Source organism: Buteo buteo, chromosome 1 (assembly GCF_964188355.1).
Source record: "Buteo buteo chromosome 1, bButBut1.hap1.1, whole genome shotgun sequence".
NCBI lineage: Eukaryota > Metazoa > Chordata > Aves > Accipitriformes > Accipitridae > Buteo > Buteo buteo.
In genome coordinates this window covers 58,988,758-59,007,553 of record NC_134171.1, presented here as the reverse complement: position 1 = coordinate 59,007,553, position 18,796 = coordinate 58,988,758, and the positions used below count along the sequence as shown (strand labels likewise).

General features: G+C 38.5%; 1 protein-coding gene across 1 annotated transcript in view; it reads left to right on the top strand.

The window, feature by feature from the left end:
• COL25A1 (collagen type XXV alpha 1 chain) overlaps positions 1-18,796 on the top strand; it is a 317,436-nt gene that overhangs the window by 275,823 nt on the left and 22,817 nt on the right. Inside the window, exons 19-28 of the mRNA XM_075032675.1 lie at positions 6,858-6,920; positions 7,630-7,698; positions 8,616-8,660; positions 10,691-10,735; positions 11,282-11,359; positions 13,567-13,590; positions 15,042-15,086; positions 16,670-16,714; positions 17,021-17,101; positions 17,844-17,906. Of these exons, the coding sequence (XP_074888776.1) occupies positions 6,858-6,920; positions 7,630-7,698; positions 8,616-8,660; positions 10,691-10,735; positions 11,282-11,359; positions 13,567-13,590; positions 15,042-15,086; positions 16,670-16,714; positions 17,021-17,101; positions 17,844-17,906 (558 nt within the window). The remainder of the gene's footprint in view (positions 1-6,857; positions 6,921-7,629; positions 7,699-8,615; positions 8,661-10,690; positions 10,736-11,281; positions 11,360-13,566; positions 13,591-15,041; positions 15,087-16,669; positions 16,715-17,020; positions 17,102-17,843; positions 17,907-18,796) is intronic.

The following is an 18,796-nucleotide window of genomic DNA, read 5'->3' as shown; positions in this document are numbered from 1 at the left end:
TTGGATGGTATGCATGTGTCAGGAGTGTTTACTGGGGCGTTCTTTGAGATATATGCAGTTCTTATTAATCTGTCAGAAACTGTATCCTCCAAATTATGAAAGCTCTCATTTTCTTGCCTGGAAAAGGCTAAAACATAAGTAACTGAAATGCAGGATGTTGTTTCCTCTAAAGTTATTACTAGTTGGAAGACTGAGCTTATAAGGATCTATTTCACAGCATCTGTTTTATAGCATAGTTTAATTTTCCTTTGTAAAAAAAAAAAAAATCCAAATCCAAAATTTTGAACATAGATGAATTAGCTGAGAGTCCAATATTCTGCTGTATTCAGAAATCAAGTATTTTGTCATCCACAAAGACTTGACATCAGTAATCTGGAAGTATTTCTGTCTCAAATACACAATTGTAGATGGTCAGAAATCAGTGCATGCGATAAAGTTTTTTATCTTTCAGAGTAGCAACAAAAATTCCTTAGATTTGTCACCTAACTGTTTTCTAAAGGAAAGAATTTGGGGCCAGACTCTTCATAATTTAGCAGTTCAGTCATCGCAAATAATTAAAAATGAGGCACTCATTACAACAAGTGTTTTTATTCTAGTCCTCAAAACGAGGTACCATGCTGACTTGAATTATAATTAGCCTGTAAGTAAGAAGTCCTTGATATGACTAATGCATGCAGAATTAATCAGAATTATTACTGGTTCTGTTAGCACTCTCCCAAAGCAGCATACCTTCTAAGCAGGCAGAACTTAAAAGCAATGAGAAAATTAGGCTCACTAAAAAGCAATATATGTTGTACAAAGTAGGGCTCATTGTGAAGCTTCAGGGTTTTAACCAGGTTGTAAGGTTTTATTTCTCTAACTCTAAATGAATCATAAAGGCTAAACATGCATTTGGAAATTCTAAACCAGAATTGTTTTTCTAAGTTTAGAGACTGATTAGGGAGTAAAGATATTGTTTCAAATGCGATGAGTGAGCCAGACAACCTGTTTTAACTGGCCATTTCTGGAGCCAGTTCTGAACTGGTATGAAAAGCCCTAAGACCTTATAAAATGGGGTTAGTTTTTTTTTATCAGATTTCCTTTTACCTTGCTCATTTCCTTCGTATGAGCTGAAAACTGTAGTCCTCCCAAGAGCAAAATTCCCATGGACATCAGGCTATATATAAAGTCCCTTTAATGCTCTTCATAGTGAGAAAGTATAAGGTGCCATTCTCTCTGACTTGTATAGTCTGAGGCCAGATGAGTTTCTGAGAAATTGCTTCACTGGAACTGAGTGCCGCAGGTGCAGGCAGGGCACGAGCAAGCACGGCTTCACCAATTGCCATGGATTGCTATGTTCCAGACTCCTGAGAATTTGACCCTCGCTCCTCTCCAGAGTGGAAAGGTTGCAGTATTCTGGTTAGATGGCAAACTCAGAAACAAAGTCTGAGGGCACCAAATGGCAACTTCTGGAAAATCAACAGGGGCACCAGTGAACCAAATGTGGTTTATTATAAATTCATAGCTGTTCTCCCAACTGCCTTGCGTCTGGGTTTTGGGGTTTTTTTTGCAAGCTCTTCTTCTATATATGTCCACCTTTGCAGGATTCTTTCAGTAGAGTTAGGCAAGGAAAGGACATCATACTGGTTTTGTTTTAAATATGCCTACGAGTGAGTCAGGGTAACATTTAAGACAAGCATACCTTGGTCTCTTGATGTGATTAAAATGAGGACCCTTCCACGTCAGTGCTTGTCAGAAAGGACACTTTGGGCTCTCCCAAGGTCTGTGACTGTTGAGTTTGCAGGCTGCCCCATGCCAGACGCAGGAATTTTTGGAGAACCGCTAGACCTACAGGCAGGCGTTCAGAAGCTCCAGGCCTGCCCCTGAGTTGTGTGTTGGAGCATGTCGAGGTTCTCCTCTAGCCCAGACAGCTAGGTTTTTCCATGTACGGAAACTGTGGGGTGAACCCACATTACCAGAATGCTTCACAGAAATTCTGGATGCTTTGGTGTGGTTTGCCAACCCAGAGGTGTGCACGCAGGAGTCCCGGCCGTGGCACGTTCACACTTGCAAGTGAACACCAGGGAAAGGTGCATGGAGGCACAGAACTGCCATGGTCTCAGCACTGGGGCAGACGCTGAATAAAATATTTCAGGACCAATGAACTATGGAATAAAGGTGAGAGTTTGACATTTAACCTTCTCTGGCTAGTTCTGGCACATAGCACTAGATAAGGATAAGGATTGAAATGACATTGTTCCTTGCAAATTCATGGTCTAAAGGTTGGTTTAGTCTCATTTCTATAGCATAGAGAAAATAATGCAGTAATCTGATGTAGAAGGAACATAGTAAGGTGGCCAGGAGACTTTAAAAAAAAAAAAAAATTTAAGAGCTTCTTGCACAGTTTATATCCGTAAAGGGAATAACTCGCTCGTGTGTTTTATGGCTTTAGCAACAATAAAATATTTTATCAGTGACTTCAAATGTAGGATAGCAATTTCAGAAATGGAAGTGAATTTATTTCATTGTTACAGAAAGTTGATGGTTTGGGCTCTTTTCTGCAGCACAGGTTTTCTTTTTGGGCAAACATTGATCTGGATGGGAAAATGTGTGTTATATTCATTAAAAGAATAATTATAGAAGGAAGAGCCTTCTGTGGGAAAACAGTGTATCCAACAACTGCTGTTCTCTACTGGCTGCTTGTAGCAGCATAGAGCTGTGTATTTCAGGCACTGGAAGTGGACTGGGCCTGTCTGTGAGAACAAAGTTTCAAATAATTATGTTGTGTGTCTCAGCTGCACAATGAAAGCTAATTCTAACTGAATATGGTATTAGAACTACATTGTTAATAAACCATTGCCAAATTAGTGGTGTTTAAAACTGCAACTAGCATTGCAAATGGGATTTCAACTGTTGCAGCTTTTTAAGCGAAAGTCCATGTTGTAGCCAATTACAGGTTCTATAAAAGTTAAAAGAAGACAGCGACAGCAAACAGTGTGTCTTAGGGTTAATCTCTAGTATCAAAGCTAGCCTCTGCCTCAGCCCATAGAAGCTTTGATCATCATGAAAACCAGTTATGAATATGTCTAGATAATAATCCTCATAAAAATTTGACTGTCTTCTGAAGTAAATTACAAGGTGGCTTTTTTACTGTTAAATTCTGATGGAGCTCACATTACGCTAGGTGTACAGCATGCCATTATAGGGCCCTTTTCTGTTTCAGACATTTTATGATAAGAGGTGAAAGTGAACATTAACAAGGTTTGTGAATAGTAGTATATCATTTGCTGTCTGACCAATTAGTATTTCTACAGTTGACAAACACTTGAGGGTGAAAATGAGCACGCATAGAGGTAGTCTCTGAGTCTTTTAAAATATTAACATATCAAGCCATTTAAAATTATTCTTAAAAAGATAACAAATCACTCCTGTAAACTGGAAGCAATGCACAAGCTTGTTGATTTTTTTTTAATACCAAGCTGCCTGTGTTGTATGACTGATACAAATTGCTCCAAGCCCTAACAGCAGATGAAATTCAAATGCTGAAATTCATCCTGTTCACTTCCTGTGCAATGTGGTGGTTTCTAAGCAGTGATTTCATAATTGTACCAAGGGGTTAAACTAAAATGCACAGAGAGTCCTCACTTGCTGATGGCTTTCTATACAGCTGCCAAACAGTATTTCAAATGGGGCAGTTCCTTACTCTTCTTTCAAAAGCTACCTGTTTAACTCCTCTTTCCGGATTTTGTGTTCCTGCCCCTGCTTTCACAGGCAAAGAAGCTAGTGGTAGATTCATATTAGATAAAACTTTGGTTTTATTGTAAGAAGTTGTAGTGAGACGTTTAGAAAAGTATTATAAATCTTGGTTACTCCAATTCCTTGCATTCCTCTCAGCATTTCACAGTAGTTTGGAACAAATTCTGAGTTCATTTAAGCAGGAGACTTAAGATCAGGAGATGCTTCAGTGAATCTCAGAGCTACAATGTTGTCAAATCAAAGTGCAGTTGCCAGCAAGCCTTCACTCTTGCTTTCTTGCAGTGATGTTCCAGCTAAGTCACAAATGTCATGTATTTAAAACAAAAACTAAAACCCTTGGTCCTTAATTTCCTAACCACATTCCTCTATGGCTCTGGCATTGTGTTTGTGTGATGGACTAATCAGAATGGTCTCTTCCTTGCCTTTGCATAACAGACATCAGCATGTCTTACTGAGAGGAAACTTTTCTTTACATTTCACACATCATTGGCAGTGCTAATTTTGATAGATTCTCATTTCTTTTTTTGCTATCTGAGTGGCATATAGGATAACATAAAGTTGGAAGCCAGCAATTTTTGCAGAATATAATTGCAGGATACAGTAGGTACAAGGAATGGGCATTGCTTCTCATGTAAAAGTTTCTCTTCTGAGTAACTGAGACAGAAATGCCAGAGACAAACCTGATACAGTTGTTACCTCCACTAACTTTGAATGGTGCAGAAGTATACCCAATGAGCATTTTAGTTAATGCCTTATGCTGTGGTTACACTCAGGAAATTTGAATATTACAGAGGACACGACTTAGTTTCAAATCATCCAAACATGTTGTCTTTTTACTTAGAAGCTTAGTTCAGATGGCAAATCAGATCTGTCTTTTAATCTACTTAGCCTCACTAGCTCTAGATAGAGGGAGAGTTGCATGTTTTTCTTAATGTAGCCAGGTCTTAACTACTGCATTTTTTTCATGTGTGGTAAGAAATACACTGTTGGATCATGTTCAGCTTGGCATCCACCATAACCGCCACATCTTTCTCAGCAGAGCTGCTACTGAGCCAGTCAGTTCCTAGTCTCTACTGACACACAACTTCTTCCACTCCACATTTGATAATGTTTTAAAGCTCTGTGTCATTTAAGATCTGTTTTCTACTTGTGCTAATTAAGTCACCAGCTTCCTCCTTTATCAATTCCACTAGCTATGGCAAAGCACCTTTTTCCTATCTGTTCAGAAATTTGAGGGGAAGGTGGGACTTCTTTTTGGACTTTGGCCAGAAGTTTTCTTGTGGTATGCAACTGGTATAATCCTGAGCAAAGTGTGAGAATTTGACTCAAAAGCTGTGCATCAACCTCTGAATGACACTTCTAAGCCTTACCACAGAAAAGATTGAATCATGTAGTCACTGCATGTTTCTTCTACCTGAAGTCATAATTAGCTGGCCAAGGAATTAGCCCTGGTAAAGCCAGTATTAAAACAATCTGGGGCTATCGAGTCCCTTCTCATTCTAAAATAAATGATTGAAGCTGCATTGTTCTTAATTTACTGACATTAAAGTGTTTCCATCTGCAATGACAACCTTATGTTACTCTTGCTGGTATGCACTAATACAAAGACTTATATAAACTGTGACGTTATTTTCCTATGACAGCAAAAAACCGATGCTTCTCTGTGACATGTTTGTCTTAGTTTATTCCTTTGTTATCACATTTTGAACCATGACCAGCTGGAACTTCCTGTGAGAAAACTCATTATTTAATTATATTTTTTGATAATCTAAATTAAGGTCACTGAGAGCTTGCTATGGCCCTCAGTACAGCCACAGGAAAGGTATCTCTAGTTATAGGTTTGCCAGAGACCTGCTTTGCTTTGAACTGTTAATGATGGATTGCTGATGAGAGTGCAGACGAATGTGCAAGAATACTTCCTTATTTGCTCGCCCCCTGCAGCATACCTGTATTTCTATGGAGGCCAAGAGGTGAAGAGAAACATTATCCAACTGCTTACATTCACTGTCTCTATATGTTGTCAGTAATTATATCAATACAGGATTATGACACATCTGTCTTTTAGCTATTTAAAGAGGCATTTGATGGGTAATTTTTGGTCATTAAGTTCAGGGATATTGTTAAGAGGCTAATAAATATATCTTTATTAATTGGGTGACACTCCTGATTTTAAAATTTACAATATCTTATGGGTATATCTTCTTGATTCAAATTATTGTGAAAAAATGCAAGATTAAATAGCAGGAAACCTTGTTCAGGGGAGTTTGTGAAGGAAAACATGTGGCTTATTAATCTTCCATTATCCGCCTTCAGGCATGGAGATAGGTAATAAAATATGTCCTTACTCCTCTGCTTAATGCTGCTTCTGCTGCAGCTCAGCTTGATTCCTGCTATATGTCTGTTATGTTTGTACAAATGAATGGGTAGGAAGGGGGCAGAACAGAGAGGGAATGAGGAGAGCTGTGGCTCTTTCCCAGCTGTTCACAGCCAGAGAAGTTGTCCGGGTGCAGAGAACTGAAGTATTTTACTGTCAGTATGAGGAGGGAGAGTACCATGGTGCTGGGAGTCTCTGACTTGAAAGGAGATTGCTTTTGATCTCCTTTGGGGGAATGATGCAGCTAAGTACCTCCCTTGAAAACACATTGAAACAGTACCACCTGGCCTCTCCATTTGTCATTGCTTTGTCATACCCTTACCCTGTCTGCCATCTATTCACATGCTGCAATAGAAAACTACCTCGTAACACATGACTGAAATGAACTGTCCCTTTTTAAATTGAGGAGTCACTCAGAACTCCCCTCGTGCCTTCAGACTGCTTTGATATTAGTTTGGTATCTTATGTTATAGACCAGGTTGCATATTAACAGTCCTTAACCTCATAAAAACTATGTTTGACACTGTCTGCTTCATTTGCATTTCATGTGCTGTGTGATGGCTTGCTACAAGAATTTATGCTGATAAAAGTTACCCATGATGAAAAGTATGTCGATATAGCTGTTGCATCACAGCTGGAGAGCTGTAAGCAATACAGGGAAAATACTATCCAAAAGAAACTTGTGTTACTGTATTTACATACTGCTAAATAAATAATCTAACATTCCTCTCATACTGTATTTTTAAAGGGTGAACCAGGTTTCATTGGTCCGCAAGGAGAACCGGGGTTGCCAGGGCTGCCAGGAACAAAGGTAACCATAATTGTCCAACACTCTGCTGAGAAGCTCTTAGAGCCAATGTCAAATTCAACTTCCTCAGAACTGTACTGATGGAGGAAAATGTGAAAAGTCATAGTTCATGGACCAGTGCTATGATATATGTGTCTTTGTACTGATGCCCTCAAACAATGTGAAGGCAGATGTTATATCCATTCATACCTTAAGTTCATCCATTGCCTTTGTTCATGTTAGCATCCCAAAATTTACTTGTTCAAGAGGTAGAATATGCATGACTGAAGAAACTGTATTTTCATAAATGTTTCTTTAGAAAAAAAGATTAATAGTGTGTGCAGGTATTAGAACTTTGATACTACACACCAGACTGAAAATGCAGATCCACTAAACCTGTATTTTTTTCTTTCTTCCTATGGGGTTTTTTTAGCCACTGTATGGCAGTTAGAATATTATGAAACCTACAGTCTCACAGTTTGGGAATCTTTATTCCAGTCCTTTTTCAGAATAGGGAAAAAAATACCTTACAAATCCCATTTCCATTTTGAAGCTGCCTTCTTTTGCCTTCAAGACTGTATTTACTCGGGGGAGAGTTCCTCAACCCATTACATGTCACAGATGAACTTGGAAAAGTTTTCTTCTGATGGTTTGGTTTCTCTGGTTGTGCTGAGTTGGTGGTGTGCTGAAGACTGCCCAGTATTTTGTGATATATGTGTATCTGTTGCAATAGGGTGACAGAGGAGAGGCAGGCCCTGTTGGGAAGGGTGAGCGAGGTGAACCTGGAGTCCCTGGACCAAAGGTCAGTCTGATTTTACATTGGAAATGTTTTGTTAGTTTTACACCTATGAACACATCTTTTCCTGCTGAAAAAAAATAGAACAAAAACTTGGTGAGTGGGCTTTTAAATGAAAATGGTGTCAAATACTTCAGCTCAGTCCAGAAGACAATGGCAGTTTTGTGTTCACAGCTGTGGATCTGCAGTCTGAATGGACTCTTATTTGGTCTACAAAGTAAAGACTCTACCTACATACACTATCATGGACTTGGCCTAATTCATTCCAGCTAAAGTCCTGACCTCCAGGTCCCTAACTTTCAGCATCGATGTTTGAACTCTTTGACCAGTGTAGCTGTTGAATGCAGAGAAAAATCCATTTTGCATGCTGTTTTTTAACTCTGTTAGAAAGAGATCTTTCTAACTACATTTTAGCATTGTCTTAATATTTTCCACTGCATCAAAGCCATCAAGTTTTCTTTTCCTAATATATCTTGAAAATAATAAGGCAGATTCTGTGCTCCTTGGCCAGTTAGCTTGTATTCACCTGAACTGTTGGGAAAAGAAACTGTGGTAACACTTTATTATAATCTCCTTATTTTAGGATGTTTAACTATCTTCTCTATCTCTTAGCTGTCATTTTTCAGGAGCTATAGAATGACATAGGTCATTCCTGCAAACCAATGTTAATGATGTCTACTCTTTACTAATGCCAATACTACTTTTCCTCTGGAACGATGGAATCTGTGGCCTTTGCATGCTGGTGTTAAAGAATATATTACTCCAGGTGCTATTAAATTCAGTGCCTTTACAGATTCATTATCTTGGTCATATAAAATGAAGTTTTTCTGCTGTTCCATACTGTAGTTAGTCATTACTAATTTCTTTTTCTCTGCACTCCCATTTCTCTATCATTTTTCTCCTGTCTATCTTCCTTCAAACAGGGGAAAACAGGTGAACCTGGATCTAGAGGCCCAAAAGGGTCAAAGGTTAGTAGTAAAGAAACCGTCTTTAGTGGAGTAATTAATACAATGATTTTTAGGATAAATTATTTGTAACATTTCACAGAAACTTCACTTATAACTTATCTCTTTAAAAGAACCTGTAACAGTCTGCGGTGTTCTTTACAAGTGAAACCTTCTGACTTTCAGCTTTAGCTATTAGAGTCAAATCCTATGTGTTTTAAACACTGTGATTCTAGTTCTTTTCCTGTTATAACATCTATTCCACTCTGCTCTGGTTTTCACTGTGCAACTTGGTTTTTCTCTGTGTAACTGATGTGGGTTAGTCCTCCCACATGCCAGGAACCAACATCTGACTATGCCTGTGGAGATTTATTTGTTTTCACAATAATTTTGTGGATCTACATTTTGGTGAGTTAGGAATCAGCGGTATTCCACATACTGCAGGCTGACATATGATGGCCAGAAGTCCTACAAAGGCAAGACTTGTAGGTTACATTTCTGTTTTACCTACTTTAAAAAACTACTTTGATTACATCTACTTATCCATCCATCTTTATATAGATAGAGTTGGTTCACATATATGTAGAGAGAGATAAAATATATGCTTTTCTATTATTTCATCCGCTGTGCAAATACTGTGCTCACTGGACTCCTTTGTGTTATATTATGGAGTCAAAGCAAAATGAAAATAGATTTGTTTAGGCGGTTATTGAGTCTACTGTCAGAATAAAGATGCAAGACAACACAGGCTGGTACTGTTTGCAGTCCTTGTAAGGTCCTTGAAGAGCGGCCCACTCACAGTGCTTAAGGATATGATTAAATAAGTGCCACTTAACCTCATTCATTCTCATCAGAAAGAAACGTTGGAAAGTGAGGGAGCTGATGAGGGGATTAAAGCATCAGAGTGAGTAGAAGAGTACATCAGCCTCTCATTTGCCTACAGTACCTGGGCACCTCCCAAATGCACCAAAAAGATAAAAGATACCCCCTTTAATTTCCTTTTTATCAAAAAAGGATACACAATTTTCATTTTATCTGCATACCTGTCTTGAAAATATGGCCCACAGAAGTCAATCTAGTGGTTGAGAACTTCATTTTTTAACAATTCCAGTGACACATTCACTAGCTGCTGCCAAGGCAACATTGAAAGGAAAGGCAGATGGCAGAACCTTGATTATGTCCTGCCGCCAGCCTGCTCTCTGTATTCCTTCATTAGCCCCATGAAAGTTTTCTGTCTTCTGTATTTTCTATTACCACTGGTGAATTAATCATTCTTCCCTAACTTGTGCCAAAGTTTTATAGATTTCAACAGGAGCAAAAGTTGCAGTTCTTACCCAAATTAATTTTGAGTAATATAAAAATATAAGATCTTGCTATGAAAGTGACTGTAGAATGAAATGAATTGTAGTCACTGGATGTTGGGTTATGAATGCATACATGTTTGAAAGTCCCTCCATTGCTTAAAACATATTACTAATAGCCACGCAGAAAAAGCTGTGTGCAAGATAGTAAAGATCTTAAGCGTGTTGCAGTAAGGGAGTGAAGGAAGTCTAATGCTGACAGTAATGTTGTGTTTGTAGGGGAGGCAACGACTCAGAGCAGGGAAGTTCAGAAAGTTATTGGAGTCATGATCGCAGAAAGAAAAATTTATACTTTGAAACACACCTTTAAAGAAGTTGTTGAGTGTTTTCAGGCTGAGTGATTTCATTTCTCTAGGTTTCTCTCGAAGCTTTTGATGAAAATACCATTAAGAATAGGGAAGTTATACAAATTAGTTAATTGGTAATCTGTCTTTTATTGGTTCTTTGGGATTTCTTATTTCAAATCAATACAGCACTCTGTAACAATTCACACAGAGCCGAATGCATCATTGTCAACCCTGCCACTACGCAGATTTTGAAGGAATTTTTCCTTTAATTAATTAAGAGCCACATTCTGTTTGTGATGAGAGGCCTTTTAAACCGGTTCATTTAAGGTAAATATATTTAAAAGGGAAGAACTACATGATATATTGTCAAATGGCATATCAGTTTTCAAATATCATTTTTACATAGGGTGATACCGGTGATAGAGGTGACACGGGATCTGCAGGTCCACGGGTAAGTCTACTTCTTATTTCAGCTGTTTGTTTTGTACTCTTAGATTCAGTCCACACTATGAATTAAAATTGTAGCAGCAACTCCAGTTAAACTGGTGAAATTGGGCACTTGACTCTGGTGGAATGTATGTTGCTAACTGGCCTTTAATATGAATAACAGCCCTTGCTACTATTTGAAGTAGTCTCCTGTTCACAGTTCATGGGCAAGATGTTACATGCCAGATGTTCTGACATTGTTCACAGCCAATACAGAACTAGAGTATAGGAACTGCTTAAATATTTGACCTCAGAGGTTTCATATATTCACTTTCCCACTGCAGCACAAGACACTGTACTGATTTGCTTGTTGATATTTATCTTTTTTAAAAAATTGTTCCTTTAAAAACAATCTTTAGTTTAATGCTAACTTTTGTGGTTTGTAGTAATATATTTTAAGTACAACAAGATTCCAACACCGCACAATCAAGTCAAAGCATGTGTCAGTAGTTAAGTGTCTAGAATAGTCTTTGGCAGGTGTCTTAAAATTTTTATGGAAAATATATTACAGGGACCACCTGGACAGAAGGGTGACCAAGGTGCAACAGAGATAATTGATTATAATGGCAATATCCATGAAGCTCTGCAGGTATGCAAACATTAACAAGGCTGGAGTGGCTTAGTCTGGTCTGGGAGAAAGCAGTTTGACAGCATTGTGTTTCTCTTTTGTGTAGACCTTGAAAACATTTTGTGTGCAAAGATTTGCTGAGCTTATTAATCAGGAATCTCTTTCTACACTTGGAAACCAGGTTTTCTGTTTGGTGTTAGACAAACAGTTTCCTTGATAAAATTTAGCTGAGTGAGTTAATTTCATTTCCCCTGTAGAGTATTGACATCATCTAATGAGGATAAAGCTGATTCGTTGCTGGCTCTGGTGCTTAGTGCTGAATTCATGTAATAAACCACATACATAGGTTCAACAGAAGCGTCTGCTTTTCAGTTCACATAGTATAATATTGACATTTCTTTTTTTCTTCGTTTTCCTCCTCCTCTTCCTATAAAATACAAAGAGCAGAATATTTGAGATTTGGAAACCTTGTAACATGGTTCCATTAGCAAGCTGTGGATTCAATCAGCAACTTGAGTATGTTAAATAGACCAAGCACCAGTCTTTCCACTTACTCATTTCCAGAAAACTTATTTTGACTGGTGTGCAGAAAAGTGTAGAGGATTAAAGTGGGGTTACAAAAAGAATGAATGAGTGTTTGCATAAAAGCAAAGTACCAAGTTGACATATGTCATTGCAGTCAAGGTGATTTACATTGCAGTATACTCAGATGCAAATTCTGTGCAGTATAACTCCACCAAAGAGAATGGCTTGCTTGTGTGCAACTGAAGACTGAATTTGGCTCATTGTGCATCTGATCATTTTCTCACTGAAGCTGCTGAACTCTTTTTCTTGCATTTACTCTGTGGGAGTGGATAGATGTCTGGCCAGTCATTTGGTTTTCAGGACTCTTTTGAAAAATAAAAAATCTCACTGCCTTTACTAAAATCTAAAAGCCTGTATGTCGTTAAGGCTAAGTCCCCTCTTTCATTGCGAATGGTGTCTATGGGGAAGTCCACATAGGTATGTTGTGAGGCTCTGCATTATATCTGTCTCATTTGGTTTACTTTTAAGGGAATTCAAACACACAACTTTCAGTCTTTTAAATCACTCTCCAAGTTAGACGCCTAAAGTAGCCTGAAATTAATGTTGCATATTACCAGACACAGATTGACTGGGGGCTTTAGCTCCTTATCTGCTGCATTCTGTCTTTGTATCTTAACTCTGGCATCAATGTTACTGTCAAGCTTCCTCAGAAAAGCTGCAGCACATAGAGTCTTAAAAAGAGACTAAAGCCTATTGCAGTGGTTGAAACATATTAGGAGGCCCTTATCCCATTGTAAATCTTTTCAAATGTCATCACCTTCTGATCCAGGGCAACAAATAATTGATATTAATGGGAATGGCTGTGCAAGGATGGTGTAAGTGAGATTATATAGGATCAGTCAAAAATATCCTTGCCAAATCCAGCTCAGTCCTTTCAGATGGCAAGCACCCGTTCCTAAGTCTCCTGGTGCCAAATTCTTAGGGGCTCTGAGATTTCCAGGTCTCCCATAGAAGTAAACGAGAACTTTCAGTGCTCAGCACTGAGCTGTGAACTTGTGCAGAATTTGGCCTGCTGATTTAAGAAGTTGACAAGAGTTTGCAAGATCTGGGCTGCCTGTCTGGTTTTTTTTTAGAATTTAGTAATAAATCATCAAGCAGCCTAGAAGCTTCAGAACAATTTAGTTACTTTGCCTTGTGCCTCCTACTCAATCTCATGTGTCAGAGGAGAATAAGATGTCTTAGTCCATCAGTGCTGAAAACTGCGATCTTAAAATTATCATCATAGTTCGAGCAAGACCCCTGCTGAGTGTAAGTGGCTTTCACTTGGAGGACCAGATACAAAATTCATGTCTCTATCGAAATTGCTCTTCAGACCTATTTTGCAGAATTTCCTAAGGGAAAAAGCAGTAGCTGCAAAAGTTTAACCTTTGTAGGAACTTTTAGTCATCATTTATTTGATCTCTTAAATTGTATGAGAACCTGCAGTCTTCACCTATGTAAAATCCTGATTCTCATAGAAGCCAAGCAGCTAGTACAACAATGGGAGTTCAAAATAACCTGGTTTTTACTCTTATTTTTTGGAGGCATGGTGTCTCCCAGATGCAGCATAGGTTTTGTAGAGATGATAATTGTAGAAGCAGAATAATTTATATATTTGTTCAATTCTGGTAACGGTGTCTCTTGTTAATACATTTTGCCAACAGAGGATTGCCACCCTGACTGTCACGGTAATTCCTATTGCATGACTTACTGTGTGTTGTAGAACTTCCTTGTGTTGAAGCATGTTCATAATTCTGCTAGTTCAGGACATGCCTTCGTTGGATGTCGACCTGGTTCATCATCAGATGTATTTATTTATTTGCTTGATGTTCCCATAACAGAGAACCCATTGTTGAAATCCATTCAACAATGGAACCGGTTCTGCTCCTGCTGAATTAATGGCAAAACTTCAGTTCACTTAAGTAAGACACCAGAAAAATACAGAACTCGATATTTCTGTAGGTACACAGATAGCTGCTTTGGAATTTTTGGTATATGTTCCCCTCTGTGTGTTTTCTACATGGGAGTCAAGCAAAAACATGAAGCAGGATTTGAGTACCAAACAATTTTCTATTATCGACCTTATTTTCAGGGCAGAAATTCAGTTCTTTCAAATTGGCTTGTGAAGAAACTTCATTTGGGAGTTTTCAGACTGGATGCAAATTAATTATTTTCTGAAAAAAAGGCCTGTCTCAGTTAACTATAAATAAGTAAAGCTAAGTACAAAGCCTAAGTATGAGGAATTTTCTTGTCCCACCATATCAGATCTCAGAAATAAAGATAAATTTTCCAGCACCTGTGCCCAAAGTATGTGGATGACTGAACGCTCCAGTGCTCTTACTCCAGCCAATTTCTGTGGGAAGTTTAGCCACATCAGGCCAGACACAATTTCTGAGAACACTGACACCAGCTAGGAGATGCTTACAGTATTGCAGGTTCAGCCTTCCCTTAAAGCTGCAGACTTGGTATAAACAAATAATTTACTCTTCTTTTTGTTGCAAGTTCTTCTCTGCAAGATTGCTGTTAGTCCTGTTTTCCCATCTGTACAAGTGCTGCCTTTATATTAATGGAGGGGATTTGTAAATGTTGTTGTTTTTTTTAAAAGCATCCCCACTGTCCACCATCGAGACAAATATTTGATACGTGACGCTGTGTTCACAGGCTGAGGTAGAAATGAAAGAAATAGTTCTAACTTACTCCATGGCAATTTCACGAAGCACAGCATATTCCCAAATGCACTTAGCATCTTTTAGCAGAATCGTCTTTGCAATCAGTTGGAGATTTCTCCCGACCTTGGGTTGTTTTGGATCAGGATGTGAGGGCCAGCAAATGTGGCAGAGGTGAGTTTTGGTGTTCCTGCCATTAAGAGGAGCTTTGCCATTTCATCAATGGGAGCAGCAGGACTTCATTATAAAATATGAGCTGTACTGTTATTTTAACATTGGTTTTTGTGGTACCCTTCTGGTCGTTGAGAGTTGTCATAAATTAACAACTTGTCCATAACTGGTCTTCGTTCCCCTTGTGTTAAAAATCTAACTCATTTTGTTACGGTAGCTATATTAACATTCAGCCTGTGTTTACATGGCAAGTCCTGCAAGAATTTATTTAAAAGCTGAGGGGTTTGTATTTTTCTGTTTAGGGGCCACCAGGACCACCAGGACCCCAAGGGCTGCAAGGGCCAAAGGTGATCTTCCTTATTTTACCCACTGTATCTTAGGGGTGGAGCTATTTTCTGGTTTTTTACTGATGTGTGCATACAAGTACATGGAGCTCTCCTGTACAGCATATTTAACTGTAATTTTACCAAATGTGGCATGTTTCAAACTTCGTCCTAGCCTTTTGAAATGTAGCTTTCCAGAACAGGTGCTTTGTTTAGTTGGCACACACAGATGCTCAGCTGAGAACCAGCAAAACTAATTAGTACTGAAACAGGGCAGAAGCATCTCCCCCATGGATCTGCACTGAGGCTATTCCCCAGGACTTTGCAAAGTAGCAGCACAACCAGACAGTGGCTCCTATGCCTCACTTCTGGCTGGGTGGGAATGAGGTAGGCAAAACTGTGTGCTAGGCACCACTGGCCACAGTGTGAGTGCATGTGAATGCAGCTTTTATATTACAGTGGTGCCCACCCAAATAAGCACAGTATTTTCTGATGTCAGTAAAAATTAAAACATGCACATGTGGGTAGGAGCCTGGCTGCAAACCCAAGCCTGCTAATCCCACCTGGCTGGTGCTATGCGCAGTATCAGAACTGTTAGTGAGCAGCCCACACAGAAGCAATGAATACCATATGCTGCACTGTTCTATAAAATTTAAATAATAAATTTGCCTATACTTAAAAAAAAAAAGTGTCGCAGTTAGTGGACCCTCCTTAAATTGGTTTTAAATTAGTTGAGATAAATCTCCTATTTCTTAAATACTAGATATATCGTATCTTCTATTAGTGACTCTAAGCTCTTCCAAGAGTAAATACCTGTTGCTTCAATAACAATACTAGAGACTTCAATTTTAGGCTTCATCCAAGGGATCATATGGAAATACATCACATTATACATGTTAATAGTTTTGAGAAATTGTGAGAAACCAGAATGGAATACACAGTTAAGTGTGCAGAAATGGCTTTCTGCATTAGGATCTACCCAGCATTTCTGCAGCCTGGAGTATGTTGGAAAACACAAAGGAGTTGGAGTGTGGAAGAGGTTGTGTTCCTTCGTATGGGTGAGCATTCTCATTCGAAATTAATGACATAAAGCAGAATTCAACCTTACAGGAGTTTGTTTCCAGTATCAGAGTCTCTACCCATCAATGTCACTTGCTCCCTTGGAGAATGCTGTTCAGGAACCGGTCATAGGGCAATGTTGTGAACGTGAACTCCTTCACTGGGTGATTTATATTAGCCAGGGAAAGAAAACATTAAGTTTCTGTCTAACCTACATATGTAGAGAACCATGATTCCGCATTTATTCCAGTAACTGACAAGGTTTCCATTAGATTGGGGTCTTTTAACCAGGCTTCTGAGGTTTCTTCTTTTTCCTTTCTTTTTTATGCACTTGTCTGGCCTTTATACAACCCAAAGCTTGTGTAATGGCCTAATCAGCAGGGCTATTTATTCAATATGGTGCATATAGGTATTATATATATATGCTGTTCTTTTTGACAGAATATTCTCTGGTGGTGGTGGTGGTGTTAATTATGGCAATTTCTCTGGCTCTTTCCTCTAACATCTGGGACAATTGGGATAATCCAATTCCATCTTATCTTTTGCAGGGTGAACCAGGATCGCCAGGAACTCCAGGTGTTGATGGGGAGCAGGTACATTATGCATAAATCATGTAGTGAAGATCATGTGAGCAACCATAGGTTATTTCAGGAGATTATTTCTGTGATCCCACGTTGTAGCTTAGATTTCATAATCTAAATAATCATGATAGTAATTAATAAAGATCATTATTATGTAGCTGCATACTCTGTGGTCTAATAATGGCTGCATTTCTACCTATTAATAACAAAGGTCAAGCCATAGAATGACTTACTCTGCTTATTAGGATCAAAGCTAGAATTCTGTTGGTGTGTCTGGGTTTTTTTACACATGACTTGCTGAATAAGTACATATTTTAGGGTCCTAAAGGCTCAAAAGGAGATACAGGTGATCCTGGAATGCCTGGAGAAAAGGGAGGAATTGGACTGCCTGGCCTGCCAGTGAGTATGAAAAATAAATTAATTTTAGCTAAAATACTTGTATTTTTTTCTCTCTTCTGCTATCAGGAATTTCCAACAGTGCTGATAAATTGCAAATGGGACAGAAAGCACTGGGGAGGAAAATTCTGAGATTGTTCTGCAGCTAATCTAGGACGAGGTGTAAGATTGTCAGAACTTTTCATTGCTCTTACAGTCAAACAGAATATCGCTTTGGGAAGAGAGAGTTTAGTCGGCATGCTGATCAGATTTGTACCTCTCTTGAAATGTATAGCACAACTTGGGCAAGTGTAGCTTGTAGGAGAAAGGAGCTATGTTTTGAACACTTGTCAGAAATTTCAGATGACTTGGAGGAGGGAGAGAAAATGCATCAATATTTATGGGATGCATTCTTCCTATTCCTATATACATATATATGTACAAATGAAATTTCTCAGTAAAAATAGAAACAATTCCAAAAATGTATCCATAGTACAATATATCATGAATGGAGTGCCAACTTAAGGACTTGTCGTAAATATCATGCCACAATTCATAGCTGACAACATAAAAGCATACCTTTACAGTTGTTAACAGTTATTAATAAAGTAACACCACAATTAAAAAAAAAGGAATTCCATTATGTGTGCTGTATTATTCTTTTTAAAAAAATTATAATTATTTGAAAATAAATATTATCATTTCTAGATTGATTGCTAATAAGAGTAAAGCTGTTGATAAACGCCGTTTTGTAATGATTTTGTAGGGAGCCAATGGTATGAAAGGCGAAAAAGGAGATGTTGGTTTGCCTGGTGCCCAAGGTCCTTCAGTAAGTCTCAGTGTGGTGTTGCAGTGAACACAGTAGTCCGGTAATGGTTCTCCAGCTTTTGATTCTGAACAATACTTAATATTCATGACTGATCTTTCCTGACATCCTTGATGGTTCCTACACTTGAACTTTAAAAACACTTTTCTTCTTTGAATAATTTGCCCTTTTGCAAATGAACAGACTTCTGGTCATAGAACTAAATACTGTTTAAGAAATTCTAAAGATATAATCCTGTTCTGTTCTATTCTCTCACTATGAACAACAGACCTGCTCACTTCAGTGAAAGCCTTCTGGCTCTGTAATGAATCAAAAGATAAATGCTTTGCAAGATAAAATAGAGATATAAAACTGATTAAAAAAAAAAACACCAACAAAACCAGATCTCTCTCAACACCTTGTATTCTGGGGATCTCAGAAAGTCCAGTGAGAACCAGAGTAGACCAACTTCAGCGATGTCAGGAATAGGGACATGTGACCCAAGATAGAGAATAGTTTTATGAGACCAGACATTCTCCTGATTTTTCAAAGCATTGTAAAGGCATTAAAAAAAACCCCAAACCAAAACACCTCTCCATGCAACACCTTGATGATATGGGTCATTAACATTATCAGGGCACAGTAAGTTAGGAACCCTCAGAGCAGAAGTTAACTACCACTACCTTGTCAGTGGTGACATGCCCTGGGTATTTGGAGCCATAGCTCTGAGGAGTCAAAAGACATTACCCTCTGCCATCGCAGGACACACTGGGCACCCTGTATCTCTGAGTCTCTTTCTCTGAAATGAAGATTAATTTGTTACAAATTAATTCACTAATTCATCTTGTTCTGATTGTTTTCCCTTGAAACAAGGCTTTCAAGCTTTCAGGAGATATCACAGATGGTGGAATCTC